Here is a 27954-nt window from a genome sequence, read left to right as displayed (position 1 = left end):
CCGGATGGACCCGGGATCCACCGCCCTTCAGGGGCGATGATGCCGTTGTTTACGTCTCTGCCTAATTTGTTCTGCATCTCCAGACTGCCAGATCTACAGCCTCCCAGTCACCACCACATCCACCCGACTATTGACGCTTCCCCATCCCAACTAATAACCCAGTGGAGAACACCCTCTCCTTACTCTTAGCGCTTGTCTGGGTTCCCGATGGGCTGAGGGTGAATCCCTGAGAACCGTTAATCCCGGCCTGACTAGACTTACTCCGTACTTACGCGCCAGTGACAAGGTGAAGTCGAAGAGGGGCCACCCCCCAGTGATGCATCCGTGTCCAAAGTCCAAAGTCCAAAACTTCCCCCCCTCCACCTGACAGGGTCTCCGGAGCCGCTCTGGATATTTAAGGGTCTTTGATCCGTTCTTCTTCTTCTCTTCTTCCTCTCTCTATCTTCTCCCTTTCCCTCTCCCAACTTTCTCCTAATCCTTTCACATCCAACCATGTCTTACTACCCCCCACCACAGGAACCCTACTATGGCGGGCGCCCGCCTTACGAGCGTCCGCCATACGACCGTCCTCCCTACGAGGGTGGTCCTCCTCCGGAGCGCCCCCCTTATGACCGTCCTCGTTACGAAGGTTCATACGAGCGCCCTCCGTATGACCGTCCCCCTCCAGAGAGATACAACTCGGGTCCTCCCCCGCCGGAGCGCCCTCCCTACGACCGTCCCCCATACGGTGACCGGCCTCCCTATGAAGGCGGCGAGCGCGGCTTCGACTCTCCTGCTCCTCGTCCTCCCTACGCCAGCCCTCCTCCTTCCTCTCGTCCTCCTCCCGTGCCTCCCCCTCCTCTCCCCATGGACTGGGCGCAGGAGTGGGAGCCCAACGTTCGTCGCGCCTACTACGTCCACATGCCCTCCGGCCGCACAGAATGGGAGCTTCCCGCTGACATGTCACGCGACATGCCTCCCCCGGGTCCTCCCCCGTCCGGTGGACCGGGCTACTACGGAAGCCCCCCTCCGCCACAGGAGGGCGGGTACTACCCCGGCCCCGGCCCCCAGTCCCAGCAGCTCTCCGAGGAGGAGCAGAAGAAGAAGGACCGTAAGAACATGCTTCTTGGTGGCGCTGCTGGTGTGGCTGTCGGTGCTCTCGGTGCTGCATTCATTTCACACGAGATTCGTATGTCCCATCTTTGCTTCTTTCCCTAATACAGCTTATCATGGCTGCGGTATGATTAGTATATACTAACGAGAACAACAGACGAGCACGAGGAAGAAGAGGAAGAAGAGGAGCGGCGCGAGCAGTCGTATAACCAGCCGCCCGTCGTGTACGAGCGCGAAACCACCATCATCGAGCGTGGAGAGGAGCCTGCCTATGAGCCTTACGATGAGGATTCGTGGTAGAGCAGCATACCAGCCCTGCTTGTTAATAATTTAATTCTATTTGCATAAGCTTTCGGTGTTTTAGCTGTATCAAAGATGCATTTCTATCTAAATACCTGCCTTGTATCAAGAAATAGATTTATTTTGACTTGACTTTCAGGTAATGCCTGATAATTTATAGTACCAAGGATTGTCCATTTAGGTACCATTGGGTGGTAGTGCCTCTTGATATGCTTCTCGGTCAACTACTCCACTAGTTACTTAGTAGTAATTACTATCAAGGATCATACTTCCTGTCGATATAACTAGTACCATACTATCTCTAGTAACCCCCAGTGCTCTGTATTAATGGTACCTTTGAACGCATCAATAGTGATGAAGAGTAATAAGTACTTTGCTTCTGGGATAATACAGCTAACTAGGTAAGTAGTAATCCCGAAATAGTATATTTCTTACACCTGCTATCAAAATACTTCGACTAGATAGTATATACACAGTATCCAATAATGATATTATTCAAAGGTGATGTACTACTACTACAACTACTACTAGTATATATCTCACTCCCCATAACGATCCAAGATACCTAAGATACAATCAATACTTCCAACAAACAATCTCCCCATGCAACAACCCAAACCACGCCTGCTCACACTCCATAAACTCCTCCCACCCCTTCACAATCCTCTCCAACTCCTCCCGACTCGCAAACCCGCCCTCAATCGCCTGCGTCGCAAACCCCGAATTCGCCGCCCTCCCCGCCATCGACCCACCCCAATACCTCCGTTCCTCAGGACTACTAAAACACCACGCCCCGGCCGACTTCTTAATCACATCCTGCGAAAACCCCGCCTCTTCCGCCCACACATGAATCCTCGACCCAGGATGGGGATTCCCACCCTTTTCCTTCGCCATCTTCGTCGTAATTTCCAACCACCGCTCGATCCCTTTATTCTCCGGATACCATGTCATGGCACTTGATTCCCGCGCAGCGATGATCCCTTCGCCGTGGGGTTTCGCGACGCGTCGCATTTCGCGCAGCGCCTGGACTGGGTCGGCGATGTGTTGGAGTACTTGGTGCACGTGGACGAGGTCGAAGGTGTTATCGGGAAATGGGAGCGAGTGGATGTCGGCGACTTGGAAGGAGATGTTCGTGATTCCTTGGGTGGAGGCGAGTGTGCGCGCTTGGTCTAACGGGTCTGAGACGTATTCTACTCCCGTTACGTGTCCGAGGGGGACGTGACGGGCGAAGTCCACGGTGATGCTGCCAGGGCCGCAGCCGATGTCCAGGATCTTCATGTTGGGTTTGAGGTAGGGGAGGATGTAGGGGACGGAGTTGGAGATGGTGCGCCAGCTGTGCGTTTGGAGGACCGCGGGGGCGTGGTCGGTTGTGTAGGTTGTCATGTTGAAATGAATTCTCAGTGAGCTATGTGATATTTTGTATTGTGTGATAGGATTCTTCTTTGCTCAATGGTGAGAAAAGCTTGGTTGGAGTCTATAAGTTGTTGGTTCCTCTGAGGGGAATTTATACCTTTGTCGAGTTCCCCACACTATGCTGTCATTCCCGGTCCCGCCGTGTTCGGAGTTCAGCTTCGGAATTCCGAGGTGGCGGATAATACCATTGTCGGCTCATTCGGCTACCATATGATGGATTGTGCAAGTGGCAGTGGAGTTTCGATTTGGTGCAGCTTTGGCAGACTTCACTGCGCGGCGGGGAGGCTGTAGCCCCGTTTGGGTTGGAAAGAGCTCATGCTTGGTGGCTTGGTGGGGGATTAGAGAGTTGGAAGAGGATCGGAGTTCAGAGATGGCGGGGAGGGAGAAATTGGAGATCCGAGGTTCAGAAGTACACCGCCTTCGCAACTGTCCTTGTGGATAGTACTTCCAATGTTCATCGAAAGTTATATGCTGTTCGTCTTAGTATAGACCGACTTTGTTCGTTTAGTGAGGTGTTATTTAGGCTCTTTGTATATAAATCGACTTACTCAATCTATATATACATATAGTAGGTAGGAAGATCTCGAGAATAACAACCTGGTTCAGTGTACAGTTAATACGTTAGGTAGATTGGCGAGTAAGAGAGAAGAATGAGGACTATGGAAGGCAGGGGATCTAAGCAGAAGGTGAGCTAGTTGGATAAGTCCAGATCACGTGTGTAATGATGCTAGCAGTGATAACGATTGACGGTTACGTGAGTTGAGGATATACTTATAACTAATGGATGGGGGCTCTTCCTGCTTCCTCACTACTTTTAGCTAGATTGAATGCAACGAGAGTGTCACTTCTGGGCTGGACCAGGCGATAAATTCTCACAGCTAATATCAAGCTAATTCATTCAACCTTCATATGGTATCCATGCGATCATTAACGGTGCTGCCACCTGCTTGATATATCCTGATCAAGTGAGCATTGCATGATTTGTGCAGCTGCGACCTAGTGATCTTTACTCTAGGTAACTGGATTTTGGAAGCAATGAAGGCACCACAGTCAACTGGACTCGATAGTAAGTATCATATATAGAAGCATTTATGTGCTACGATCATGTAAATACGCCTAGGAAGATGTTTTCTGTAGTATATGTATATTAAGGCGCTAGAATTAACCTAAGGAGGTATAATCACTCATAGTATATCATGCCATAGTAATACATGATATATAAACATCGAACATAGTCAAAAGTCCCGGTGGTATCATGTCGTAAACTCCGTATACCATACTATATTATATTGTACTAGTGGAACATTAGCGCCAGTCACCTCATGACCGCAGCAGCATGCATACCAAGTGTGTCTCTCCCAATTCGAAATAGAGACTAATGATCATGCGACGACGGCTTCTGAAGACGAGGATAGTAGAACAGGAAGAACACCACGACGGCTAGCAAGACCACGAGCGTCGGAAGAAACATAAAGAGAAAGAGGAACAGACTCAAGCCTAAAGCGGCGCTATGTCCGGGAAAGAATCGGCGAGCCATGAGATCAACAGTCGAAGCAAGCATCGATTCCATGGGAAAGAGAAAAGGGTGATGTGATGATCCGCGCTAGTGGTCGGAGATCCGTCTAGTGAAGACTAATGGACAAAAAAAACAGGTCGATCAGGGTCTCTTGAAGTGATATTTATATCGCCGGTTTAATGAGGTTGGAGATCAGAATTCTGTCGTGCTGGGTATAGGCTGGTTCCTCGGCTGGAGCACACGGAGTGATGAGTGATGCTGCAGTGAAGCAAGCTGTAGTGGAGCGCGCGTAACGTAGTGGGCAGGCCAGCCGTTAGTTACTCTGGCTTTAATATTGCGGGGGACCCAGCCAGACCACGCGAGTAGCCGGGTTTGCGGCTGTAATCTAGACGATTTGAATCGTTACTGCCGGACAGTAGGTGATGGTCATGGTCTGGGGGAGGTCGATGGGGGAGAATCGACCCATTTGAAGTTCTGCCAATAGCTCGGTGCCTGGTCTGTCGATGTTGCTTTTGGCGTAGAACTTGAGGTACCGGCGCGGTAAGTTACATGGTAACTGTTGGAGGCAATCGTTGGTAATGCCGTTCATTACCAGCCAAAAATGGATGCCTGCAGGGATTTGCTTGATTATTGGGCGCAGTGGAGAGCCACCATTGGTGGATGTCTTAGCGCCCCGCTAAAGACCCATCTCAACCATTCCGCTTTCAGCCGAGTCGCTGCTAAAAATGAACGGGCATTCGAGGGCCAATCATTACCGGGTGACGCAAGAAGCAAGGATTGTCTGGGTCAGGCAGCAGTATTTCATGTACGGCGCGCAGGATGCTTAAGATAGATCCTTACAAAGCATGCTCATGATCTTGAAGATAAGCAATATCTAAGTCAGTAATCTCGCCTGGCATTGTTTCAAGGGATTTTAAATATAGTTGCATCGTAAATGAAGCTTCTCGTTTCTCTCCTGTCCGGACGCGAGGGATCGTCAGATCAAAGTACCAAACCGACCAGTATAACATCAGTATTACTTGTAATCGGTTGAAGATTTCAAAAGCAGCAGACGGTGTAACCGCTGGATTGCCAATACGGCTAGAGCCACAACAGCGAACCAATGGTCGTGTCGCCCTGTAGGGCTGAGGCGGACTTGGCACGGCCCTCGGGTAAATCAAAGGCAAGCTGGCCAGTCGAAGGGATGGAAACATCGTGAATTTCGTCGTATCATGAGTACGGAGTACGCTGAACAACTGATATCATTCCGGATGATGGACACATAATTAATTAGAATACATTAATAATCAGAATGCCACCGTGAAAAAACCCACGCTACGCCGGATAAGAAATTAGTTCTTCCCATCGCAATCAATCCGGCGAGCGCGTCATCCGTTTATCCCTTGAAACCCTTCTCTTTTCCTTCCCTTTTCTCTTCCCCTTCCCTTCAGTTCCCCATCGGCTTTCCCCCCCTCCCTTCCCCATCCCACCGAGCTCGGATGCATCCGTGAGTCCCCGCGGAGATGAGGCTATCTCGTTCGTTATCAATCGCTCAAGTCTGATCTGGTATTCTTTGCTTTTTCTTTTCCCCTGTCATCCCCTTCTTCGCACCTTCCTGTCCTTCCTTTCCTCAGTTGATCCAGGATGGGTCTCTTTGCTGGACACGGAGCCCTTGAACAGGCCGAACAGGATAATTTCGGCGTCGATTGGGTCATCCACTACTCGTTCGAGGATGTCGGTAAGAAGTCATTCCCGCCAATTCCGTTCGGCTGACGCAAGATCTCACACCGTCTTCTTCCCTCCAGAGCTCTCCCAGGCGATTCAAGAGTTCCGAACTTTAATCCACGACCTTCAAGAAGCACATCTTCAAGTCCAAGTCCGTCATGGCTATGGTGCCTCTCTACTCGTCTGCATCCGGGTTCCATCTGATCTGTTGGGCAACTTGGTACACAAATCTCGGTACGATTGATCGGTCACAACAAATGGCGCGGGTCGGGAATGCTAATGGCATGTAGTGTCAAGGACTGGCTCCATGGAATCATCCACGAATTTCCTGAGGGCGGAGACGAGGGTGAGACTGAGGCCGACACTCCTGCGGAGGCCCTCAGATCTGTTTACCATGCGGTGACATGGCAAAAGCATCTTGGAGGCGCTGGAATTACCCCCAAGGTGGGCCAATGGAAGAATATCACGGCGGCTATTCCTCTGCATGACCGCTCCGCCAACGCGGAGCTGCTGCGCAAGTGGAGCCGGACTATCTTCTTGACTGCTGAGGATCTTGATGCCATTCGCGCTTTGTTTGGCGAAAAGGTAAGCGCATATGATACTAAAACGATCCCGGTTATGTATGGGTCTGACATGTTTAGGTTGCTTTCTACTTTGCCTTCATCCACTGCTATTCCTGTTTCCTGATTTTCCCGGCTGTCTGGGGCGTCTTCTCCTGGTTCTACCTGGGCCCCTATTCGATTACATGTGCGGTGGTGACTTGCATTTGGGGCATCGTGTTTGTTGAATACTGGAAGACCCGCGAGCTCGACCTGAGCTTGCGCTGGAACGTCAAGGACGTAGGATTCCTAAAGGTGAACCGACCAGAATGGGTTTGGGACCGAGAATTCCAAAACCCGCACACCGGCGAGACCATCCGCGTGTTCTCGGCTCATAGGCAGTTTGCTCGCCAACTGCTGATGATTCCCTTTGCGACCGTTGCAATCCTGGCCTTGGGTAGCTTGATCATCCTATCATTTGCTCTGGAAATCCTGGTCTCGGAAGTGTACAATGGCCCGATGAAGGCATACCTGGAATTTCTGCCGACCGTTCTGTTTTCGCTCTCCTTGCCCTCCATCACCAATGTCCTGACGGAGTTCGCGAAGCGCTTGACCGACTACGAGAACTACCGCACCCAGGATCAGTATGACCTGGCACAGACAGCCAAGACATTCGTGATGCACTTTATTACGGCCTTTTTGCCCACGCTACTGACCGCGTTCGTGTACGTCCCGTTTGGAAGCAAAATCGCGCCCTATCTTGACACTCTCCGCTCCTACGGTCTCCTTTCCGCCAACCTTGCCCGCGAGATTCACATCGACACTTCCCGACTTCAACAGGAAGTGATCTATCTCTCCGCGACCGCTCAGATTCTCAACTTCGGCGAAGAAATCGTGCTCCCCTATGTCAAGCAAACCCTGATGCACAAGTGGCGCGACTGGCGCGAAGGTCGGGACACTTCGCGTCCCCGCGGCTACTCACAGAGAACCGATCAACTTCTCGTCGATGCTCCGGAAGAAGCTAGTTTCCTCTCGCGTGTCCGTGACGAAATCGACGCGGACGAATACGACGTTCATGAAGACATTCTGGAAATGTGTGTGCAGTTTGGCTCCCTTGCTCTCTTCGGGGTTGCATGGCCCCTAGTCTCCTTGGGTTTTCTGGCCAACAACTGGCTGGAGTTGCGGGGAGATTTCTTCAAATTGAGTTTGGAGTGCCAAAGACCTGCCCCCATCCGCGCGGACTCGATCGGACCATCTCTCCTGGGCCTCGAAGTGCTCAGCTGGCTTGGTACCTTGTCCAGTGCCGCCATCGTGTACCTTTACCGCGCTGGTCTCCAGGAAGTCAACATGTCGTATCTCCTTCTCACTCTTCTCCTTGCCGAATGGGCCTACGTTAGCATCCGCTTCATTGTGCGAAGCGGACTCGAAAGAATCAGCTTCATCTCCCTCCGTCGTGAGGAGTCGAAGCGGTACGCCATGCGCAAGCGCTTCTTGGAAGCTACGTCAGGTCGGGTGTCCCCGCGTGCCAAACCGCGGGTCCGGTTCCAGGACCGGGTCAGCGTTTTCTCCTCGTCCACTGATGTCCCTGGTACTAAGGAAGACTTCCTGCATCCCGGACATCACCATGAAATGGGCCGCGGAGGACGGTTCTGGTCGTGGGCTCCCAACGAGACAGCCGACGCAGGCGTTCGGCTGATCAAGGCGCTCAACACTAACATGGACGGGTCGAAGACCGGGCCTGTAAAGGGTGCCAAGGGCGCTTGATTTGCTTTCCACATCATCCATCACCAGTCACTCATTAATATAGATTTGCCAGTCAATTTCTTTGACGTCTTTTTTCTTTTTCTGATTCATAAACCGTCGCAGGTAGATGGTTAGAATGAGCCTGCGGGACGGAAAGAACGGTGGTTTATACTTGATGAACCACTAGCTGTCTTAGAACATCTTTTTTCCCCTTATATTTATGTTTGTTTCCTTGGTCTCAATATTCACTTTTGGTTCTGTATGTACTCATTAGACTGTAGTAATAATTTGATGATGGTTCGGAAACTCTAGAGATGATTATCTGCGTAGGAAGCTGATATGACTAGTATTACCATTCGCATTACTATCCCCTGGTCAACCAGGCCACTGGTAGCATTCTGACTGTAGATGCTCCTTCGCAAACTGTTCTGGTCAATCATATTACTAGGATTCAGTAGTCTTCCTTCGAATCGTCTTCAATACTGTCTGGAATACGAGCTTGGTCTAGCACATCACCATGGTATATAACTTCAATGTCTCTGCAGAGCTCCATTAATCGAACCCGTTCTGTCGAATAGGGGCATGGAGTTGTCATTGAGTCACGAACGCATGATCTGGCAGATCACTTCGCAGCATTATACAGATTCTTGCCAAGCGTATCAATTACACCTTCGAAGAACTCTGTATCTGCAACACCCTCCTGCCATGTGAAACCCACAACGAGACATCCATCTCCCCCTGAAATCAGAGATACTCCTATAGGTGCATTTGCGGCATCCAATGGCTGGGAGAACATCACCCGTGTCATTTGCGGCCATGATGGGTCTTCTTTATCAGACTTCAAGATTCCAATATTCGAGACTTCCACACTTGAAAATCTGCTCTTGCCTATTCTGCCTTGCAGGTAGTCCTGAATGTTCGCCTCGTGTTTCAGCAGGCTCACACTAGTATCTCGGCCTCCGCGACTCAAAATTTGTTCAACTGTGGCACGAGACTTCCTTGCTTCGCTCCATGGGAAGGCATCAGGGTCGAATCGATGCATCTTATCCCGGGAAAACCTTTCCTTGAAGTCCATAACCCAGTTACCCATTGACCTATCTGTAACCACTCCTCCTTCTTTCAACCATCTTCGACATGACATGGCGCCGGCAATTTGGAGCTTGGTGTAGTCTTTGGGTAAGTGGGCAAATAACGCATGCGCTACAGCTGCATGTGACACAGAATTAATGGTAGTCTTATTTTCCCGACAATTTCTTCTCAAGGCGGCCGATACAGCTGCTGGGAGGATGATCTGGCGTATTTGGAGCTTCTTTGGAATAAATAATTCCGGCCCTGTCCAAAGGGTTGGCTCAGGATACGACCACACTTTGTCCTTGAACAACCAATAGAGGAGGAAGGTAAGGCTTGAAGGACACGGGTGAAGTAATTCCAGGTTAGGTAGAAGAGGGGTCGTAGGCGATTGTATCACCTGCTTAGTAGGCTCTCCCCTGGTCAAGCACGCATCTGCATCATGCAGAGCTTCCAAGAACGTCTCATGGAAGGCCTTCCCTGATATACCGTCTGCGATTGCGTGATGATATATATAGACAGCCGTGAAGCGCTGCGCATTCGCTTCATCACGATCCGTCAAGATGAACAGTCTCCAACATGGCAAAGATGCCTTGAACCCCGTGCATTGTTGTATCTGCAACAGCTCACATAATTCAACATCCGGCTCTTCCACTTCAGGAAAGTCGTGAATGCGCCTCTGGAATGATACTGGCTGGCTCAGATCGATCTCCGGGAGGCGCACAAACCACCACGCACCATCGGCGCCTTGAGCCGGGATTGCAGATAGACTAGGATGTTGATCTATCAAACTTCCACACGCTTGGTATATGTAGTCTCTGAGGGGTCGGGTGAATGTATCTGGCAGGATATAGGTTGCAGACACCGCCACAATGGAGTTGATCCCGGTTTCATTGCAAGCGATGAAGAATCTCTCTAGGGGCCCTGTTGACTATGGGTCAGTTTATGTCCCATTGAACATTAGTCTGTTGACTGAAAGACGTAATTCCCACTGACCAGCTGGACGAAGTCTGCCAAAGCCGTTCATTTTCGCAAAGACAGAAGCATGAGTGTCAAGAAACCGATGTTCGAGCAAGATGGAAACACAAATAGTACTCAATGATGTACACAACAGCGGGTGGAAAGAGCAATGGTACTACCTTCCACCAAATACCAGTGCAACAACTTGAAATCAGATGTTGATTATGATCGTGGTTACAGTGCCGGATAGGTCCTCCTTCCGTCTTCAATTTGTCAACAAGATCCTATTTCAGACAGCTATACGCTGCGTGGCCAGAAATTCTATATCTGCAGCCACCTTTCTGAGTATCTATATCCTATGGCTGTGGTACATTCCCAATCGAATCAACTCGTTGCTATTTTACTGAACTTACTTTTACTAATATGACCAGCTGTTACCCACTTCGTTATGTTAATATTTAGGAGAACAATTCAGGAGATATTGACAGCCATCTCCTCCAGAATGGGCCCTGGATTTCTAAAAAGGTTGGCCAGGCAAGGTGATTGCGATCAGCCGCAAGCCGGCGTTTTTTGGATCTTTCTAAACATCCGGATCTCTAGACGTGTCCGGTTCCGATTAACAATCCTATGATAATCCACCGTTAATGCATATTCGAAACGTACAAAAGTCTGTTTCTACTGGATGGAGGCTTCTGATTGAACCAAGATCTGCTCTGTACTGTGAGTACCATATTTCTGACTGCCATAGTAGATGATGCTCCATATCAATTGGTTTGGAGGGGACCTTCTTGGGACCCATCGTGTATGACTCTCCTACGACGGTATACGCCATTGGGACCGTCGACCGGATATCTCGCCGAGGACGCCCGAGTTCCTGCAGTGTGTGATATCGGACCCCATCCTTGCTGGTCAGAGCTCCGCGCAGAACTGGGCCGAGGCCGTCATTGCGACGGTGTCAAAGCACAGCTTCAAGTTATCCCGGGTATACTTTCGGATCTCCGCCGCCGCATTCGGCTTGGTATAGTCGAATACCATATTTACCTCGAATTCTTCGACCATGTCGAAATTGCTGACCGAGCACGATGTGACTACTTCCAAGACAATTTAGCGTATTGAATGGCCAAGGTGCCTGTCGCGGTAGGTCCGCCACAGATCAAAATCATCTTGGGACTAAAGCTCCGTGGCTGTCCAGGCATTGTGAGTCCCAGGTTCTGATACACACTCTGGCCAGTAGTCGTGTATCCGACTCCAATAGTGCACGCATCCTCCCACCTCATTCCGTCCGAAATCACAAGTTGCGCATTTCTGTTGACCACGACGTACTGGCCAAACGCACCATCTTCGGGTTAGACAGCGTTGCATCCGTGTGTGATACCCGTCACTCGATCTCCCTTCTGAAATGACTTGGCCACTTTGGGACCGACGTCTTCGACAATGCCGGCGAAGTCGCAGCCCATGGTGCAGTTCTTGGTTGGCACAATGTCGATATGTTTCCAGTCCGTTGGATTGAGAGCCACTGTATCATGTTGTAAGTCTCTGCGCCAGTGGTGAAAATAGGGAGATACACTTGCCTGTCACGACTCTGACGAGAATGTAACCGTCGCGAAGTCTGGGCATCGGTCGATCGGTCACCAATCTGGCATTCTTGGGGCCTTGTGTGACCACTGCGAGATGTGTGTTCCACCTTGCAACCATGGTATAGGCGTGTGATAGCGGTGCCCCAGTTGAAGATTGCAAACCAAGCCAGATTGGCCTTCCAGGGTTCACTTCACTGCAGCTTAGTTGTAGAAGTTCAGTCGATACCTCGAAGATCACAGAAAGGCCAGGAAAGCATGCCGGCGATATGAATGAAGAGAAGACAGAAGACCACGTCCACTTATTCCATGTGACAGATTTCGAGCATAAGAGGGTAGCTCTGATAGATGCTGAAGTTGCAGTGGCAGCTTCTATTGAATGTTGCGGCGTGCTTCGTTGGATGCCTGAGTATTCATAATACTTCCGTCTTCTCTTGGCTGTAGGAGATATGCCGCCGTTTACGTATTGTGTTGAGACATCTAAGTCATTCCTGCTGCTGTGTAGCAAGCGATATATCGTTTTGGCCTACTTGGCACAAACCGTTGTTTTGACATATTGTGCAATTCGGACAAACTAAGTAGACAATTTGGCATCGGTCATTCTAGAATTTCGTTGCCGAGAAGTTCATGATTCTACCTATAAGTGGCTCGCAACATGGATGCAATGCTACTGGATAGTGGCATGGAATTGCTTTCTGGGCATCTGGATGCCTAGTGTTGTACCACTACTACTGCACCTCAAACCCGTGATAATCTCCCGTAAGCTACTATGTGATCGGCTTCCCCGCAGGACCTGCATGTGAGATATCAATCAAACCCACCGCATCAATCAATATATCACTCGGCGGGGTGCTACCTATCGTCAACCATGCTGTAGGCTCACTTTTACGATTGAAATACTTTGAGCGACCAATGTGATTGTGGTCTAATGAGAAACTGCCTGCTCATGATGGATCACGTGACTGGGTAATCAAAGGTGTAGCTTCTCCCTGCCTCTTCCTCTCTCTTCCATTCTCACAGTCTAGTGAAAGCGTATGCTATCAATTCCCGCGGCTCCCTTCATCGTCATATATATGGCTCACTTCGGTGGGCTCAGACTCACCCTGTCTGATTAATTCATCAATTGAACTCGCCCGGTCTGGGCTGCTTCGAAACGGCCTCGACAGTCTTGGTCGGAGGCGGAGACTGGCATCTGCACGGTGTGCTGAAATCCCCAGTGAGACCGGGGGTGGATTTCATATGAACTTGCATCAGCAGTCCCCATGTCACTATGGATCCACTAGTCTCTAGGAGGTTGATACGGGTCCCAAATTTGGATTTTAGCCCCGACCTCGTTGACAGGGTCCACCATCCGTCACATACAGTGCACTGTATAAAGTGAGTAGCCATATTGCATATTAGGACTTTTTACTGCAGCCCATTACCCTGGATGACACTCCGCTGATATCCGTTCAGCTAACCGATCATTTAGTTGATGTGAATGACTGTGCAGTGGCCTTTGAATTTAGGATAAGCAGGGAGATGTCATGGAGATTGCGAGAACAATCCAGGGGGAGTACCAGAATTGGTTCAGCTTTGCTGCCGAACACCTTCGGGAATGTCCCCACTGCACACTTGCTGCTATGTCAGGTGAAGCGGTCCCTCAAAAGCTCCTGCAACGATTTTGTGCTCTAGACTGCCCGTCCGTCCAGCTCCTTAACCTCTACAGCTCGGCAGGAAGAGCTTTATTCGGTTCTACGTGGCAGGGTTTGATTGAATACCGCAAGTCAGACTTGGAATTACCCCCCGCCGCAGGATACGCTTCACCCAATCAGGCAATTTATACCGTCAACTCCGAGCTGCGGCCTCTTCCGGTTGGTGTACCTGGCGAGATCCTCATTGGGGGTGCCAGTGTCGCCGCTGGCGATGGCAAGATGGATACTACAACGGAGACGTTTATCAAGTCATTCATTTTACGCTTGAACAGCAACTTGGCTGCTGAAAACTGGACAACTGTTTAACGCATTCTAGAGCGTGGCTACCTGCAGAAGGACGGCGCCCTTGTCCTGGTTGGCCGTTCGAATGACGACACTTAGGTCAAATCCGCGGCTTTCAAGTTGATTTAGAAGAGGACAGGCTTGGTCGAGGCTGCTGGGGGTGTGTTGACCAATGCCGTGGTCACCTCGAGAGAACAGGAAGATGATCGATTTCTGGCGGCTTATGTTGCCTTTTCTAGTCTGCTGCCTCCGGGCAATGACCAGGCATCTCTGGACAATCTGCAGATGCACCTGCCTCTGCCGGATCATATGATTCTTCGGCTATCGTGGTCTTGAATAAACTGCCATTGGACGATCACTCCGAACTGGACCGGTCTGCTATCAACCAGCTGCCTCTTTATGAATCTACCGTCGTGTCCTCGACCAGCCAGGAAGTGACGCCAATGGAGGCCAGTCTTGCCGAGGTCTGGCAAGGGGTTCTCCCCACCTCTGCCTCTCTGACCCTTACTCTCAGATTGGACTTCTTTCGAGTTGGAGGTACCTCGCTGCTGATTGTGATTCTGCAGCGTGCAGTCAAGGAGCATTACAAAGTCGCATTGCCAGTGACCGAGCTGGTGGCTACCAAGAGACTCGCTGATATGGCTCATTTGATTGAAGACAAAGGGGCTCTTGCCTAGATGTCTCCTCCAAAGGTGTATATACTAGTGGACGTATTTACTAACCCTGAAATATAATATAATAGCAGACTACGACTAGTAAGTTATGACAACACTTCGCAACGAAGAAATGTTCCGCCAGTATGTTGCAGCCGTAGCTACTGAATTTTCTTGACGCCGGAACTTGGGTTTCTTGCTGTGTAAATATGTAAGTGAGAGAAGAGGGGAGACAAGGATATGATGGAAGAGTTTTCACTGTCGTCATCAAACAGAAACGGGAAAGGCGGATGCCTGGCTGCCCGTCTCCTCGCTTCTTCCTTGATTCTCTCCACTTTCTCCCCTGTCAACACCTCCTTCAGCGCAGTCCCAACCCACCTATTTTCTTGCTGTATATCATACACAGTACAAGTTTGGACCCTTTCGCGAAGTTACAAGAAAACACAAAAAGAAGAATAAAGTAAACAAAGTAAGATACCGGGGAGGAAAGGCGACTTGGCTCAGCCCTATAAGGCACGCCAAGTGCGGAACCCCCTCGGGCCATGAGCCAATCAGGGGCGGGCCATCCCGCGCCTTCCGTGGAGCTGCTTTTTTTCTTGCTTTGCGTTTTGCGGTTGGAACTTGCGGGTGCGTTTTGGGCTTTTGCTTGGGGTGTTGCTTTGCTTTGCTTGCGTTGACTTTCGCTCCCTCGCCGACCGATCGGATTGACTCGTTCCACCACCATTTCATTCCTCTCTCATCCCCTCTCCTCTCTCCCCCATCCGGTTTTCTCCTCCCCCTCTCCTCTCCTCCCCTTTCTTCTTTCCTCTCCTCCCCTTCATTCCTACTTTTCTCCCCTTCTCCTTCCCCTTCCCCTTCCCTCTTTTCCTTCCGGTCGCGTTTGGTGTCTAACCTTCCATCCTGCCGGTCCCACACCCGCGAGAGGAGCTTGTCTCCTCTGGTCTCCTGACCCAACCACCACCCAATGACCCCCTCGCAGGACACCTTATCCCCTCTGGTCATCTCGGACAAGGCCTTTCATCATGAGGAGCATGAAACGAGTGACTTACCTCCCTCCCGGGCCACGTTCGTCCGCCAGCGACGGAAACTCCGTCTTATCAGCCCGGCGTGGTACCGCAACAGTCTACTGGCCAGCGTGGGCTTTCTAGAGTTTGCCAACGCGGGTGACTTTGCCGCTAATGTGTGGAACGACGTGCCGGTCCCGCTCTATGCGGTTATCTTCATGGCCATCGGGGGCCCATTAGCCCTGCTCATCAGTGTCGCCGCGCTGTGGGATGGTATCCTCAGTTGGCGCAATGTCCGCAGTCTGCAGCAAGAACGGCAGTACCTCCACGCTCTGCGCCTGCAGTATCTCGATCTGCCCCCTTCCGTCCCCGTCGATCAGGCCTCCATCCGCCTCATTGACCGCCGCCTTGGCGTCAGTTTTCGCGAATTGGGCTCTGAACTCATCGATCGCGTCGTCATGGATGTCTTTCTGGGCGTCGGTGCCCTTCTCGTCGGCACCGGCACAATAATGGCTATCTGGGGGGCTCATCGCCATATCTACTATATTAGCAATCTCCTCTCGGGCTTTGTGGGCAACTCCTTCGCAGCAGCATACGGCGTGCTTAACGCCGTCTGGTCTCTCTACCTCATTTGGCGATTCCATGGACACGACCGTGCATGCACCCGTTCCTCCGCTGTCACACCCTTTCGCGATCGCCTACACCGCCGTTTCCTTTACTTTCAGTTACATTCGCTCGTCAGTGGAATTACGGGCCTCGTAGCAGGCGCAGCCTCCATGCTCACCTGCCAGCGATGGTGGGGATACGTAATGCTGATCCCCTGCATGATCTTCGAAGTCGGCTGCAACCAGTTCTGGCGAGTCCAGCTGGGCTACGATCGTCTCATTGTCACCGAGCAGCCCCACTGGGGCTTGATTCCCGATTTCAAAGCAAGCAAAGAAGACGACGAAGAGAAGGACAGTGTCCTCCTTGAAACGCTGGCGTCCGTCATTGCCATGCAGAATGCGCTCACGCCACACCCGACCGCCATGGTCGACGTCGACTGGTCCTCCCTCGACTCCCTCTTAATGTTCATCGTCCACAACCATCTCTTCGATTCTCTCTGCGGCTGGCTCGCGACTCACTCCTCCGTGCCCAAGGACTTCCATCATAGCCTGTTCCGCCTTTGTGCGGACTATACGGAGACTACTCTGACGCTGGCAGACCTGCGCAGTCTGCCCGAGGTCGAACATCCCCGCCTTGTGGAACTTTGTCGGGGTTTCTTGTATACCGAGGGCCGTCAGGTGATGCTTGGCCGGGAACGGTATTTACTAGAGATGGTCGGGTATACCGCTTGGAAAGAGGGTTAGATTATATATTCATTACTTGCATTGCATTGTGTGCATTTGCAATTTGCGTTTCATTTTATATCATGACGCCGTGATGAGTATAGCATGTGCACAGCGGTTTGTTTTGTTGTTGTATATATGCATAAGACAGCGTGATGTTTGCTTTGGTATACGGAGGGAGAGGAGAGCAGATGAGATCAGATGGGATACTAAACTCGTGCCGGAACACGAGTGGTTCATCATGACGGTTAGATATAAATGACAGTACTAATGTTTTCTTCCATGGTCATCTCACTACCATTTTATCATAATGAGCATAGATCGCATAGCGGTCAAATTTATATAGGTTTGTTTGTATGATACAGTATCATTGTAATTGAATTGATCCACCGGTTTCTAGTTTATTCGGTTCTACTCACCACTCACTAAATAGGTAACTTATATAACAACCTTCAACTGACATGCGATGCTATAACTATGACTATATCAATGCTTGCTGCTCTTTCCCTCAATAGAATAGAAACTCATTCGCTAAAAAAAAATGCAAATTCCCTTTTAAAGTTCCCACTGTAAAGCAAAGAGACCATGCAAAAGACGGTGTACGCTGCAAATCACAAAGAATGAGTAAGATAAGATACTTCTAGAAGCTAAAAAGTCCACTTCTCCGCTTCCCAAACGGATAAACCACCAACGCAGCGACAAATAACCCAACTGTTATGCCGATGGCGACTTGAATCATACCAAATCCCAGTATATTTGTGGACATGTCGGAAGATGATGATGATGAGGATGACGAGGTCCCACTTCCTGTTGCATTTCTCGTGACATTCGATCGGATTTCATCCGCCGTGTCGACTCCTGCGATTAGATTCCCGGTTGCGGCGAGACCGGAGGGCACGAGGACGAAGATCGCTGGTAAGATGGCTGCTGCGGCATGGCCGTGCCAGAGTCGGCTGTAGAGGTTGCCCATGACTCCGACGGTGAAGGCGCCGACGGTGTTGGCTACTTGGGAGTTGTTGCCGAGACGCGAGCTGACAAAGTAGTTGGTTACGTAGCCGGCGACGGAGATGGCGATCATGATGGGGGATTGCTTCCATTTGCCTTGGTTGACGATTAGAAGGCAGAGGGAGAAGGCGGCCACGAAGGGGAATCGTTGGGCGTAGGCGTTGCCGAAACCTCCGCTTGTGGGACAGCTTAGGTTGGAGGTGGCGTTTTTGTCGATGAGTCCGTAGATGGTCGTGCCGACGGTGACGCCGTAGCCGAGGAAGAGAGAGTAGATGATGGCGTAGACCATGCGGATGGAGCCGGCGACGATTTGTTGTGATTGGAGCTCTAGGCTGCTGCAAAGGACGGTGTAGCCTGGGAGAATTAGTGCGATGGAGGACTGGGCGATGGCGGAGAAGCAGAAAATGTAGTCGTTGGATCCGTTGGTAAATGCGGATGATCGGATACTGCCGAAGGCACGGGCGAGGAAGGATGTGAGTACGGCAGCGGTCACTTCGAAGACGTTGGAGTATAGGACTGATCGTGGGGCGAGGATGTGCTGCATGCAACCTAGGAGACAGCCGTTGAAGAAGATTATGGGCATGTCGATTGGCCGTGCGTTGAACGCGAATGGGCCCACCATGGCAGTGGCTAGACCGTAGATGAAGACGATGATGTATCGGTTGAACCGGGGTTTCTTTGCCATCAGCTCTTCCAGCTCGTTTCCGGCTTCTTCTATCCCGATCATGTCGTGTATGACGTTCTTGTATACGTTGTGGGTATCCGCCAGTCGTCCCAGATCAACCCCTTGAACGACTCGCACTAGTTTGACTTCTGTGGTCCGAGTGCTGGAGTCATCGAAGGACATGATCATGCATCCGGGGACATACAGAAACTGGCTGTCGACGTCGAGAACCTTGGCCGTCATGCGCATGTACTCCTCTAGGCGATGGGTCGGGGCCCCGAATCTCATCAAGGCCTTGCACAGTTGCATGATGTATCGCTGTCGAGCAATGATCTCGGCAATCTGTAGGGTAACCTGGATCTCCTCTTCAAGTCTCATGCTGTGCCTTCGATTTCTGTCTCGTCGTCTAGATGCAGCGCTTAGAAGCTCACCAGTAACAGGCGTGCTTGCACCACTAGCACTACCGCCACCGACTAAGGTCGATGCAGAAACGTTGCCAGGTTTCTTGTACCATCGGACTTTTTCCTTTCGGGGAGTCGTTGTCCCCGGGGTACTTCCACCAAAGGGGTAGAACGTGTCACTTGCTAGACTGAGTCCGCGCGCACCTTTCTGGAAATGGTCCAATCCCCCGCTAAGTCTGAGCAGTTGAGATAGAACGCCTCCTGATCCAGAGCCACGGCGAGGTACCACTTCGTTTCCTGAATCATCATCTTGGGCAGAGACTCCAGCGGCACGGTGCAAAGCTGAGTCTCTACGGGCACTAGGGCGACGGCCGGAAGGATCATGGGCCAGATCGCGGATGATCCGATGCGCCTCGGTGCTACAGGTCTGGTCTTGATTTTCTTCTCTGAGCTCGAAATCAGTTTCAGCGTTGCGACGTCGATGGTCGATGGGCTGTAGGTCGTCCTCGTTGATATCGTCTGGACGACCGAGGCGGGCAGCAAGGTTCGATGCTTTCTCCTTGATTGAATCTCTGAATGCTCTCAGACGTTCGCGTCGAGACCTTCTCTCCCCCGTCATCGGTTGCTGCTTCTTCTCGGTCTCATCCTCACCGCCATTCGTACTGGTAGACTGCCGGCCTCTGCGGGACGCATCGGTTATGTCGACTGATGCCTGGGCCGATGAACGGCGTCGAAGGTGAGATATACCGGGAGACAAAACGCGTTCATCTGAATCCCAGCTCCCATATTCAAACCTGCGATCCTCCCCGAAGTGAACTCTATGGGTACGGGGACCACTGGGCGAGGAATCACTTTCGGGACTGAAGTCTTGTCTCTTCTCGGCGTCGAAGTCTGCGTTCGGTCTCTCAACACTGTGATAACTGATCAAGGAGCTCGAGCTTGATTCGTTACTGCGCCTGCCTTCGGACATTGTTCCCACTGCCTGCTATTGAGGTACACTGGGCTATGTTTCCGAATCAATAGTGATGAAAATCCGATAGCAGTGCCTCTGTTGGCCTATCACAGGACAAATGTAGGTATGAAACGTCTCCGACCGCTGCCGGTAAATCACCATCCAGCGAGAAAGGTGATTCTCCCTTCCAGCCGAGGGGAAAAGATCGCTCAGGAGACCCCCATTGAATACACCAGCCCCGCTTAGCGAGCTTGTCTTTTCGAAAACTGAAGGGACAGCCAACAAGAGTATTGTTGAGCATGCGCTGTCTAACAATAGAAGCCAGGTCCAGCGAGTGAATAAACCCGCCACTGGGACAGGCTTATCTTCCGCTCCGTCGGCTAGACGTCATGGAAAGCTAGAATTTTGGAAAGGACCTGCTGGCGTGGCCGGCAAGGAAGATGTAACCTTATCTGGCCGAGAACAGAGTCAATGACGCATCGGGTTCCAACGGTTCGGTCTAGGCTTCTGCAGTCAGTGTCCCTTCACTATGTTCCTACTTCATGTTTATGGTCTCCAGTCAGCAAGTCAACAAGAAATCATGGGCAGTCTCCACAGACCATGCGTGTCAGGTACGGTAGATGATTCACTGATGGCCAGGTACGCATCTAGTCCGTCTAGGATCGGCCGATGTGAGTAGGCTGGACCGATCCGGGACGAGTAGAGCCGATCCGGCTTTGCCGAGACAGCCGGAACATGGTCATGGCTGATGATTGAATGATGAACAATGATGAACAATGATTAGGTGCAACAGAATCACTTGTGATGGTGGACTAGACGAGAATTGAATTGTTCACATGGAACTGTCTTCACATCACGTGATCTGCTGTGCTCCCTCAGTGTCACGTGATAAAGGATCTGCTTCATACTGCGCTTTTCATTTAGTATTCTAACTAGGAGCGTGATTTGATGGCAAGATTTTGGTTTTACATGGCAGTGTCTACTATGTTAAATATTATTTGGGTAGGCGGCATGAAGCAACTGTGGGGAAATCCCGCCGTTAGTAACGGGTATATTCACGAGCTTTGCCGAAGAATATAAACTTCACTAAAACAGGAAGTCTATCCCAAGAACAAACTGTTTCCTTGAGTCCTGATCTATGTTTGCGTACTTGCTACGTTTTTGTTGGCAGTATGTGAAGGTGCGATGCTTGTCTACAATATAATGAATATCTCAGGCCCTCAATGGTGCGTTATCGTTGTGAAGCTTGGGCATCTGATATGTTGAGACTGCGAGACTACATCCATGGAAGAAGAGATTAGATTAATTTCATGGAGGGGGCACTTATACTAGGCTATGTGACATGCAGTGTAGTCCACATACTAACCGCAGGACGTTCATCTTCAGCATAATATTGATAAGGTGTCATAGAAGAGGGGTGATCAGGCCATATGGCATGACAGTTCATCACAATGGGAGACGCCACATAGCAAAGTTGGAGTCAGTTCGAATTAACAATCTTGCTCCTCGATTACAGTTACAGCTTTCTTCGAATCCTGGGTTGCATAACTGAACTAAATGTGATATACTCTGGCCGGATCTAATGCCCGGCTCTGAGGTATGGGCAAGCCTGGACTCCATGAAAGCGCCATGCAAGAGATCCAGGCCTTCGATGCACATCAATATTCTGCATCACAAGCCACAGTATAATAACTACACGCTGTGTTGATAATGACTATGTGTGTTTCACCCTCACGTCACTGTGACTTTGCCTCTCCTATGTCCAATATTTGAGTGCTGGGTTATCTTTTCTGCACAGACGTGGCCTGAAAACACACATACTATCTTCCTGCCTCCCATAACAGCCATCACCAGCATCCAACCATGTTCGGAATCGTTAGCCTGCCTAGTCGCTCAGCTAGCACTGTGTCCGGCGCTTCGACTTCCAACATGCGTTACGCACCAATCGTTAACGAGCTTCTTCAATTACTCAACAAATCATTTCCGTATGCTTCGGGAATGGAGGCACTCGATCAAGCTATCCAATCGGCACTCCAGTATAGGATCGTCGAGATGGAAAGCTACGGACTTATATCTGCGAAAGGGTTTCTAAACTTTGCAACTTGGATGGTTGACGGTTGGATACCTACCGAGTCAGCAAAGGGTAGAGATATCTACTACATTTTGTGCATCTTCTATTTCGTGTTCGACCAGGTCCCGCTCAAGGATTGCCAAACTGCGATTAGACCCGAATCTGTGGGACAAGAGCTGTCCCAGCTTTCCCAATGGATGGTGAAGTTTGCCAAGGAGGTTGGAAGCCACATGGACCGGTCAGAGTCGCTGAACGAAGCATCACTCACCTCGTTCTGGAATGCTCCAAGCTTCCAAGTATTCGAGGCAGACGAATCCAAGACCGAAGGTGGGAAATGGACGAACTTCAATCAATTCTTCTGTCGTCATCTCAAGGACGGCGCACGACCTATCGATGGCGAGGGTGACGACAGCATTGTCATCTTTCCTGCCGATTCAACCTTCTCTGGATACTGGGATATTACTGACGAATCAATGGTTGAGCTGAAAGGTCTGCCCTGGCATATAGGCGATCTCCTTGGACCGTACAAGTCCGACTATGGTGACTCTTTCAAGGGCGGAATCTGGCTGCATTCTTTTCTGAACTCATTTGACTATCATCGTCAGCACGCTCCGGTGGGGGGTACTATCAAAGTGATCGACACTATTGATGGCGCGGCTTACCTGGACGTGGAATATCAGCCTGACAGTCGCTCTCTTATGCCGAAACGCCCCATGCGTCCTATATACTCTTCAGGGCCTATTTACCGGGGAGCAGAGGCGACAGATAAAGAAGGATACCAGTTCCTGCAAGCGCGAGGCATCATCATCATCGAGAACGATAAAATAGGAACGGTTGCTGTCTTACCGATCGGTATGGCACAAGTGTCGTCTGTAGTGGTCAGGGACGACCTTAAGCCAGGGGCGACCATTAACAAAGGTGATGAAATCTCTCATTTTGAGTTTGGTGGGTCGGATATTGTGGTGATGTTTCAAGGTGGCAAGATAGATCCCCATAGTCTCCCGCAGCCATTGTCACGCAAAAGCGAGGAACCCTTGTATGAGCATCACAACTATGGAGAGATGCTCGCTAAGGCCAAGTCAAAGTCGAGGACCTAGTTTTAGCAGGAGTCGGCGTTGCCAGTGGAGAAGTTTAGCTTGTGTTCTGCGAAGTTGATTTGGCTGATAGGTTTTGTCTAGCAGACCTTGAAGGCAGGGAATAACTTGTAATGTGGTGTAATTGACTTGCAATGACAGATTGATTGCTCAAGCGTGAAATGATAAACAGGTCAACGTTGATCGAATGTAAGAAGTGGCATGTTATGGAAGCGTTTGTTGTGGCCTGAGGTGTCAATATTTGGTTTGACCGGCAGACTAATCCAGAAATAGCCTAGCGCACGTTTTGCGCCAGTGGCTGACATCAGCCATTCGCTCGTACAGCTCTCGCCCCCGTGGTTTCCCATGCTCTGCTTGGCTCTCTTCTGGGATTCTAGTGTTACTTCCAGTAATGCTAATACTACAGCCGCTTGTTGGATTACATGATGCCCCCCCAAACCCGAGGCAGTCAGAATAGTGAAAGCATGGGGGAGAAAAAGCGGAAGCCTGTGCGCCGTGATCCGGAGAAGAGACGGCAACAGAACATTCAAGCCCAACGCAGATACCGTAAGTGCGGGTCTCATTTGGCGTCACCACATCGGAGATTAACTAGCCAAAGTAAGTACTAATTACTCTTTTAGGAGAGAAGCTCCGTGAGCGCTTGGGTCGTCTGGAAGCGCTGGCAGAGTCTGCGGGACAGACCTCGGCCATTGAAAGCACACCAGCTGCTGGCATACTACCAAGTGGGGCGATCACAGCGCCTGGCCTACCCATCGCTCCAAGTAATATCGCTTCAAAGTCCCTCCCATTCTATGATGCTTCAAATGTATCAGCCCCATGGACATCTGTGGCGACTCTTGATAATTGCAAGCAACTTATCCCAGCCTCAGATGGGACTTCTTCGGCATTATGCACGTCAGATTCTACCACATCATCCTATCTATACCCTGATGGATCTCCCTCATCAATAAGTGTATGGGATCCACCATCATATGTGGATCCATCTCTGCTTGTGCGCAAGAAGTCCAATGACAACCTGGAGCTGTACTGGACAACCACCATCGATTGCGGCTGCACCAGCCCGCATTTCCGAATACAGACTGAGGGTCCAGACCTTCTCGGCCATACTGAAGTCAGAGTATTCAGGTTCGGCGCGAAGACCATCACGGCCGACCCATACGCCAATACTCTTCGAATAGACAGAGTTTGCACCATCGCCGCAATCTTGGACCTTGTCAGACATGTTGGCATTACAGAGGAAGCGTTATGCGCTGATGAATCTCTCTCACCATTCTTCCGGTCCGGTGCAGGAACCCTAGACGATACAGGCAAGAACAGCCTTGTCCGCACAGTACAGGAAACTTTCAAGACTTTAAAGCCAGATCTGAGGCCATGCCAAGAACAAATTACCATCGAACACCATCCGATCATAGACATCCTACCTTTTCGAACGCTACGGAAAGCTCTCATTACTCGCCAGCATGATGTAGATGAAGATGAATTCTTCGACGATATGCTTTCCGGCTTGGTATGTTGGGGTGGCGCGGGCATTGGGAAAAGAGACCGACAAGTTTCCACTGGGAATGCTTCGACAGGTACGCCGTGGGATGTCCGGAGTTGGGAAGCGAAGGTTTGGTTTCTGAAGAAGTATTGGGCTCTTTTGGGTGGGGAAGATGGTGAACTTGTACGACAAAGTGAATGGTGGCGCAGTATCAGGGGAGAGGACAGTGAGGAGAATATATGGTCAGGATAGGAAATAGTTCGGTGACATGGAAGCACTCTGCATGTCACACATGATACATGGCTTGAGACTCCCATGCAGTAAAAGATCATATAATACTATCAGCATCTCTCCCATCAAAAATTGTTAATATTTGAGCCTGTTATTGAACCTTTCGAAGGTCAGGGGGTGCATATATGCCACAGCTGCTCGTTGACGTTACTTAGTTGATATAGAAATGAGATACTACTAAGATCTCATTCCATGTTATCGGATGGGTGGCGGCAAAATCACGTTTCTGGTCACAAAAGTGACCTTTTCTTGTATGGAGAATACTAGAGAATACTACTTGGTTTCTAACTTTAAGAGACGGCCATACTCAGGCATATTCCAAATAGAAAGTAAGGGCAAGGCAATCTCGTCCTGAGCATCTATCACCCTAGCCAGACTTTTTCAAAGGTGGAGCCCCAGTCTCCCTTATTCACTTCTCCCACACTTGGAACACACAACGATGTGGGGAGTGAATGCTTTCAAGTGAGCATTTGAATCGGTGCTCGGAGTTTCTTGGGTTGAAGAATCCTGATTTTCCTCTAGCTCAAGATGAGAACGCTGATTCAAAATCTCTTTCTATAAAGTCAAGGTTCTAGCCAGCTGTTGCTCCTCCTCTGCTGTGTTCCAGTGACTACAGATCCTCCTGCTACGTTCGTCTTCGACTATCGGGCTCACCACCTTCCGTCTTTACAGGCCTGTCGACAAACCTCCGCCAACGGCATCAGGACACACGATGCCGCCTATCAGAAGAATGAATGGGGCCGGCAGAAGTAGAAGCATGCCATTTGAGCGTCTCTTTCCCCGTTCCTCTGGTATCTTCGGTCCAGATCAACCCATGAGAGATGAAAGTGAGCAGAATATCAGCTGTAAGTGCATCATACAAGTGCTTAAGCTCTGAAAATTTGAACCCCCCATACCCGCCTCTCCCTCAAGTAATAAAGATAGGCAGTTTCATCTGAGTGAAGAAACAAATTTAAGCTTGAGCTAATAGCCGTACCAGTGAATAACATCATAACTGCGCATTATGGTCCACCTAGCTCTATCTATGGGGTTCTCAATCCTCACCAGACGAATCCTGATGATAACGGCATTGCTTCATGGACCAAAGAGCCTCCCGGTGATATAGTGGAGCCGGTATACACCCCTGAATCCGGCCAGTACGCGTTTCTTCTTCGGAAAGTGAAATGCGACAGTGGACACAATAAGCTTGAAATTAACTCGATAGTAGTGCAGAGTGCTCACCTCAAAAGGATTTTGGCCAGGGTCATGGATGGCTACCCTGGCATTACCATGTCAGACGAGGGTGTTGAATTCAGCAATCCCTTCAAACCGTTCATCCATCGATGGGAAATGTTTGCTGAGGCTAGGAATAACGAGTCTGAAGCAGAGGCTAAGGCCCATGTGGACTCACTGTATGAGGTCTTGGCAACCGAGCTTAATGATGTTATCACTTGTAAGACCAACCTTGTCCTCTATGGCATGATTACTTTCAACATGCTTTGGACCATCTTCGAGCCAGGTTATATAGTTTTTTATACTGTAGATGGTCGCAAGCGCGCCTTTCAGCTGGAAAGGAGTGGGCATGGTTTAGATTTGAAAGCCTACAAAATCTATGCCGTCTACATCGACTATAATGCTTATGAATTTGGATACAGGAAGTACAACCTCTTTATTCCAGTATTTGAAGGTATTAAGCCTATCATGTCGCTGCCAGTTATCCTTTACGTGTGTTATTATGACAAGGATACCCTATGCTAAAGTCTGACTGTTTATGGAAAGCTCTGGCATCAGTATAAAGGCTATTACTATAAATAATATAAAGGGTTGGCTTTGATGTCTTATATGGGCTGAAAAACTGGTTATAACTTAAGTAGCTGGGTTATTATTGACATGGAGGCATATCTCGCGTTCCACTCGGATAAATGTACAATGGACTTGGAAGACATATCCAACTTAGTAGTTGATGAGTAATTTCTAATTATAACCCTAGTTCTGCGGGGTTATTCTCTCGAAGATTGAAAATGGCTGAAGCTTTTTCTTGATGGCGTGTTGGATATTGTCTGGAAGTTGCGACTCTTTGACTCCCTGGTACTGTGTGATGGCCATGAAAAAGATGTGAAGGACCTGGTTCTTGTATTAGTAAGTTCTTAGTCTAGGTAATCCGAAATTTCTGATGATGTACTTTAAGGCTAAGGCTGTAGTGTCATTATGCTTCTCCATGGTTCTCCTGGGGTTGGTAAGACCCTGACCGCCGAATGTGTTGTTGAATTTATGAAGGTGCCGCTTTATGTCCTGAGCGCGTGGGCGCTGGGAATGACTACCGCGTGATTTAAAGAGAGTATGGACTTTATCCTTTGTATTATTCCTAAATGGAATGCTGTGCTACTTCTTGAAGATGCCGATATCTTTATTCAACCATCAAACCCCACCGATTTCCAGAAAAGCGAGGTATTATATGAATTCTTGACACTACTTGAACACTTCGAGGTAAGTACCCAACTCAATTAAGGAAAGTGATTCTAACTCAATGGCCGCCAGGGGATTTTATTCCTGGCTAGTGAATGTGTCGAGACCATAGACCCTGCCTTTGAAACTCGGATCGATGCTACCATCCGCTATCCCGAACTTGATACGTACTCCCGCCGCCATATCTGGGAACAGTTACTCGGAAAGGCGGACAGAGAGGCAATCTCCAAGAGTGACATTATTCATATGGCGGATCGCGAATTGAACGGAAGACAGATTAAAAACGTGATAAAAGCTTCCAGAACCCTCGCCCACTATCAGGGGACTAAGCTGAGCTATGCACATGTCCTAACTGTCCTGAACCTTGCGGCTGAAAGGTGGGAATAAATCTTGGAAAACTCCCTATCAGTCGCTACTTGACCGTTTCTCCTTTTCAGCCACCAAAGTGAGCTTCGTAGCAAGTCCTAAGATTGACTTCATTTTTGGGAGTGGTCACAAACGTACCATGTCTCATAATCCACTCCTTGCCCCATAACGTCGAATCCATTGAGGTTCAATGTGAAACGGGGAAATACTTGCTATATCTTCCTCCCTAATACATAACTGTGGGCGCATGACCTTGTGTACAAGTGACTACCCCTAAGTAGTTTTAATACTAACTACCATTAGCATGACGAGCTC

At 49.8% G+C, this 27954-nt stretch overlaps 13 protein-coding genes across 13 annotated transcripts; 7 read left to right on the top strand and 6 right to left on the bottom strand.

Annotated features, from left to right (window-relative positions):
- Window positions 1-492: 492 nt before the first annotated feature.
- ASPBRDRAFT_190297 (WW domain protein) lies at window positions 493-1392 on the top strand (the record flags this gene model as incomplete). Its single annotated transcript, XM_067620212.1, has 2 exons — window positions 493-1168; window positions 1250-1392. 2 exons carry the CDS (start codon window positions 493-495, stop codon window positions 1390-1392), a joined length of 819 nt encoding a protein of 272 aa, XP_067484200.1.
- A 437-nt stretch (window positions 1393-1829) lies between these two features.
- On the bottom strand, window positions 1830-2832 carry ASPBRDRAFT_36131 (class I SAM-dependent methyltransferase). The gene has a single exon (XM_067623441.1). The coding sequence runs from the start codon at window positions 2773-2775 to the stop codon at window positions 1969-1971; it is 807 nt and encodes a 268-aa protein (XP_067484199.1). The 5' UTR covers window positions 2776-2832; the 3' UTR covers window positions 1830-1968.
- Window positions 2833-3932: 1100 nt separating this feature from the next.
- On the bottom strand, window positions 3933-4824 carry ASPBRDRAFT_36130 (uncharacterized protein). Its single transcript, XM_067623440.1, has 2 exons — window positions 4150-4824; window positions 3933-4099 (listed from the first exon to the last, which is right to left on the bottom strand). The coding sequence occupies exon 1, from the start codon at window positions 4340-4342 to the stop codon at window positions 4181-4183; it is 162 nt and encodes a 53-aa protein (XP_067484198.1). The 5' UTR covers window positions 4343-4824; the 3' UTR covers window positions 3933-4099; window positions 4150-4180.
- A 712-nt stretch (window positions 4825-5536) lies between these two features.
- ASPBRDRAFT_36129 (anoctamin family protein) lies at window positions 5537-8620 on the top strand. The gene is made up of 4 exons (XM_067623439.1): window positions 5537-6038; window positions 6106-6259; window positions 6316-6610; window positions 6667-8620. The coding sequence occupies exons 1-4, from the start codon at window positions 5945-5947 to the stop codon at window positions 8326-8328; spliced, it is 2205 nt and encodes a 734-aa protein (XP_067484197.1). The 5' UTR covers window positions 5537-5944; the 3' UTR covers window positions 8329-8620.
- Window positions 8621-8791: 171 nt separating this feature from the next.
- Window positions 8792-10402, bottom strand: ASPBRDRAFT_70501 (uncharacterized protein; the record flags this gene model as incomplete). Its single annotated transcript, XM_067629081.1, has 2 exons — window positions 8792-10299; window positions 10372-10402. 2 exons carry the CDS (start codon window positions 10400-10402, stop codon window positions 8930-8932), a joined length of 1401 nt encoding a protein of 466 aa, XP_067484196.1. The 3' UTR covers window positions 8792-8929.
- An 842-nt stretch (window positions 10403-11244) lies between these two features.
- ASPBRDRAFT_49952 (zinc-binding alcohol dehydrogenase family protein) lies at window positions 11245-12030 on the bottom strand (the record flags this gene model as incomplete). Its single annotated transcript, XM_067626452.1, has 4 exons — window positions 11245-11404; window positions 11428-11674; window positions 11711-11851; window positions 11907-12030. 4 exons carry the CDS (start codon window positions 12028-12030, stop codon window positions 11245-11247), a joined length of 672 nt encoding a protein of 223 aa, XP_067484195.1.
- A 1054-nt stretch (window positions 12031-13084) lies between these two features.
- ASPBRDRAFT_220407 (uncharacterized protein) lies at window positions 13085-14050 on the top strand. The gene is made up of 2 exons (XM_067621975.1): window positions 13085-13286; window positions 13381-14050. The coding sequence occupies exon 2, from the start codon at window positions 13436-13438 to the stop codon at window positions 13907-13909; it is 474 nt and encodes a 157-aa protein (XP_067484194.1). The 5' UTR covers window positions 13085-13286; window positions 13381-13435; the 3' UTR covers window positions 13910-14050.
- Window positions 14051-14670: 620 nt separating this feature from the next.
- On the bottom strand, window positions 14671-15382 carry ASPBRDRAFT_220392 (uncharacterized protein). Its single transcript, XM_067621974.1, has one exon. It carries the CDS (start codon window positions 15260-15262, stop codon window positions 14897-14899), a length of 366 nt encoding a protein of 121 aa, XP_067484193.1. The 5' UTR covers window positions 15263-15382; the 3' UTR covers window positions 14671-14896.
- Window positions 15383-15502: 120 nt separating this feature from the next.
- On the top strand, window positions 15503-16891 carry ASPBRDRAFT_113410 (uncharacterized protein; the record flags this gene model as incomplete). The annotated part of the gene is made up of 1 exon (XM_067616737.1): window positions 15503-16891. The coding sequence occupies one exon, from the start codon at window positions 15503-15505 to the stop codon at window positions 16889-16891; it is 1389 nt and encodes a 462-aa protein (XP_067484192.1).
- Window positions 16892-17510: 619 nt separating this feature from the next.
- ASPBRDRAFT_113242 (threonine/serine exporter family protein) lies at window positions 17511-19559 on the bottom strand (the record flags this gene model as incomplete). Its single annotated transcript, XM_067616726.1, has 1 exon — window positions 17511-19559. The coding sequence occupies one exon, from the start codon at window positions 19557-19559 to the stop codon at window positions 17511-17513; it is 2049 nt and encodes a 682-aa protein (XP_067484191.1).
- Window positions 19560-21414: 1855 nt separating this feature from the next.
- ASPBRDRAFT_70498 (uncharacterized protein) lies at window positions 21415-24960 on the top strand. Its single transcript, XM_067629080.1, has 3 exons — window positions 21415-22999; window positions 23464-23603; window positions 23678-24960. The coding sequence occupies exons 1-3, from the start codon at window positions 21756-21758 to the stop codon at window positions 24787-24789; spliced, it is 2496 nt and encodes an 831-aa protein (XP_067484190.1). The 5' UTR covers window positions 21415-21755; the 3' UTR covers window positions 24790-24960.
- A 580-nt stretch (window positions 24961-25540) lies between these two features.
- ASPBRDRAFT_24656 (uncharacterized protein) lies at window positions 25541-26565 on the top strand (the record flags this gene model as incomplete). The annotated part of the gene is made up of 2 exons (XM_067622071.1): window positions 25541-25673; window positions 25808-26565. 2 exons carry the CDS (start codon window positions 25541-25543, stop codon window positions 26563-26565), a joined length of 891 nt encoding a protein of 296 aa, XP_067484189.1.
- Window positions 26566-27147: 582 nt separating this feature from the next.
- On the top strand, window positions 27148-27660 carry ASPBRDRAFT_113600 (uncharacterized protein; the record flags this gene model as incomplete). The annotated part of the gene is made up of 2 exons (XM_067616756.1): window positions 27148-27294; window positions 27346-27660. 2 exons carry the CDS (start codon window positions 27148-27150, stop codon window positions 27658-27660), a joined length of 462 nt encoding a protein of 153 aa, XP_067484188.1.
- Window positions 27661-27954: the final 294 nt, after the last annotated feature.

The sequence above is a fragment of the Aspergillus brasiliensis genome (assembly GCF_001889945.1).
Source record: "Aspergillus brasiliensis CBS 101740 unplaced genomic scaffold ASPBRscaffold_1, whole genome shotgun sequence".
NCBI classification, from domain to species: Eukaryota; Fungi; Ascomycota; class Eurotiomycetes; order Eurotiales; family Aspergillaceae; genus Aspergillus; species Aspergillus brasiliensis.
The sequence above is the reverse complement of the archived record's forward strand: the minus strand, read 5'-3'. Positions and strand labels throughout refer to the sequence as shown.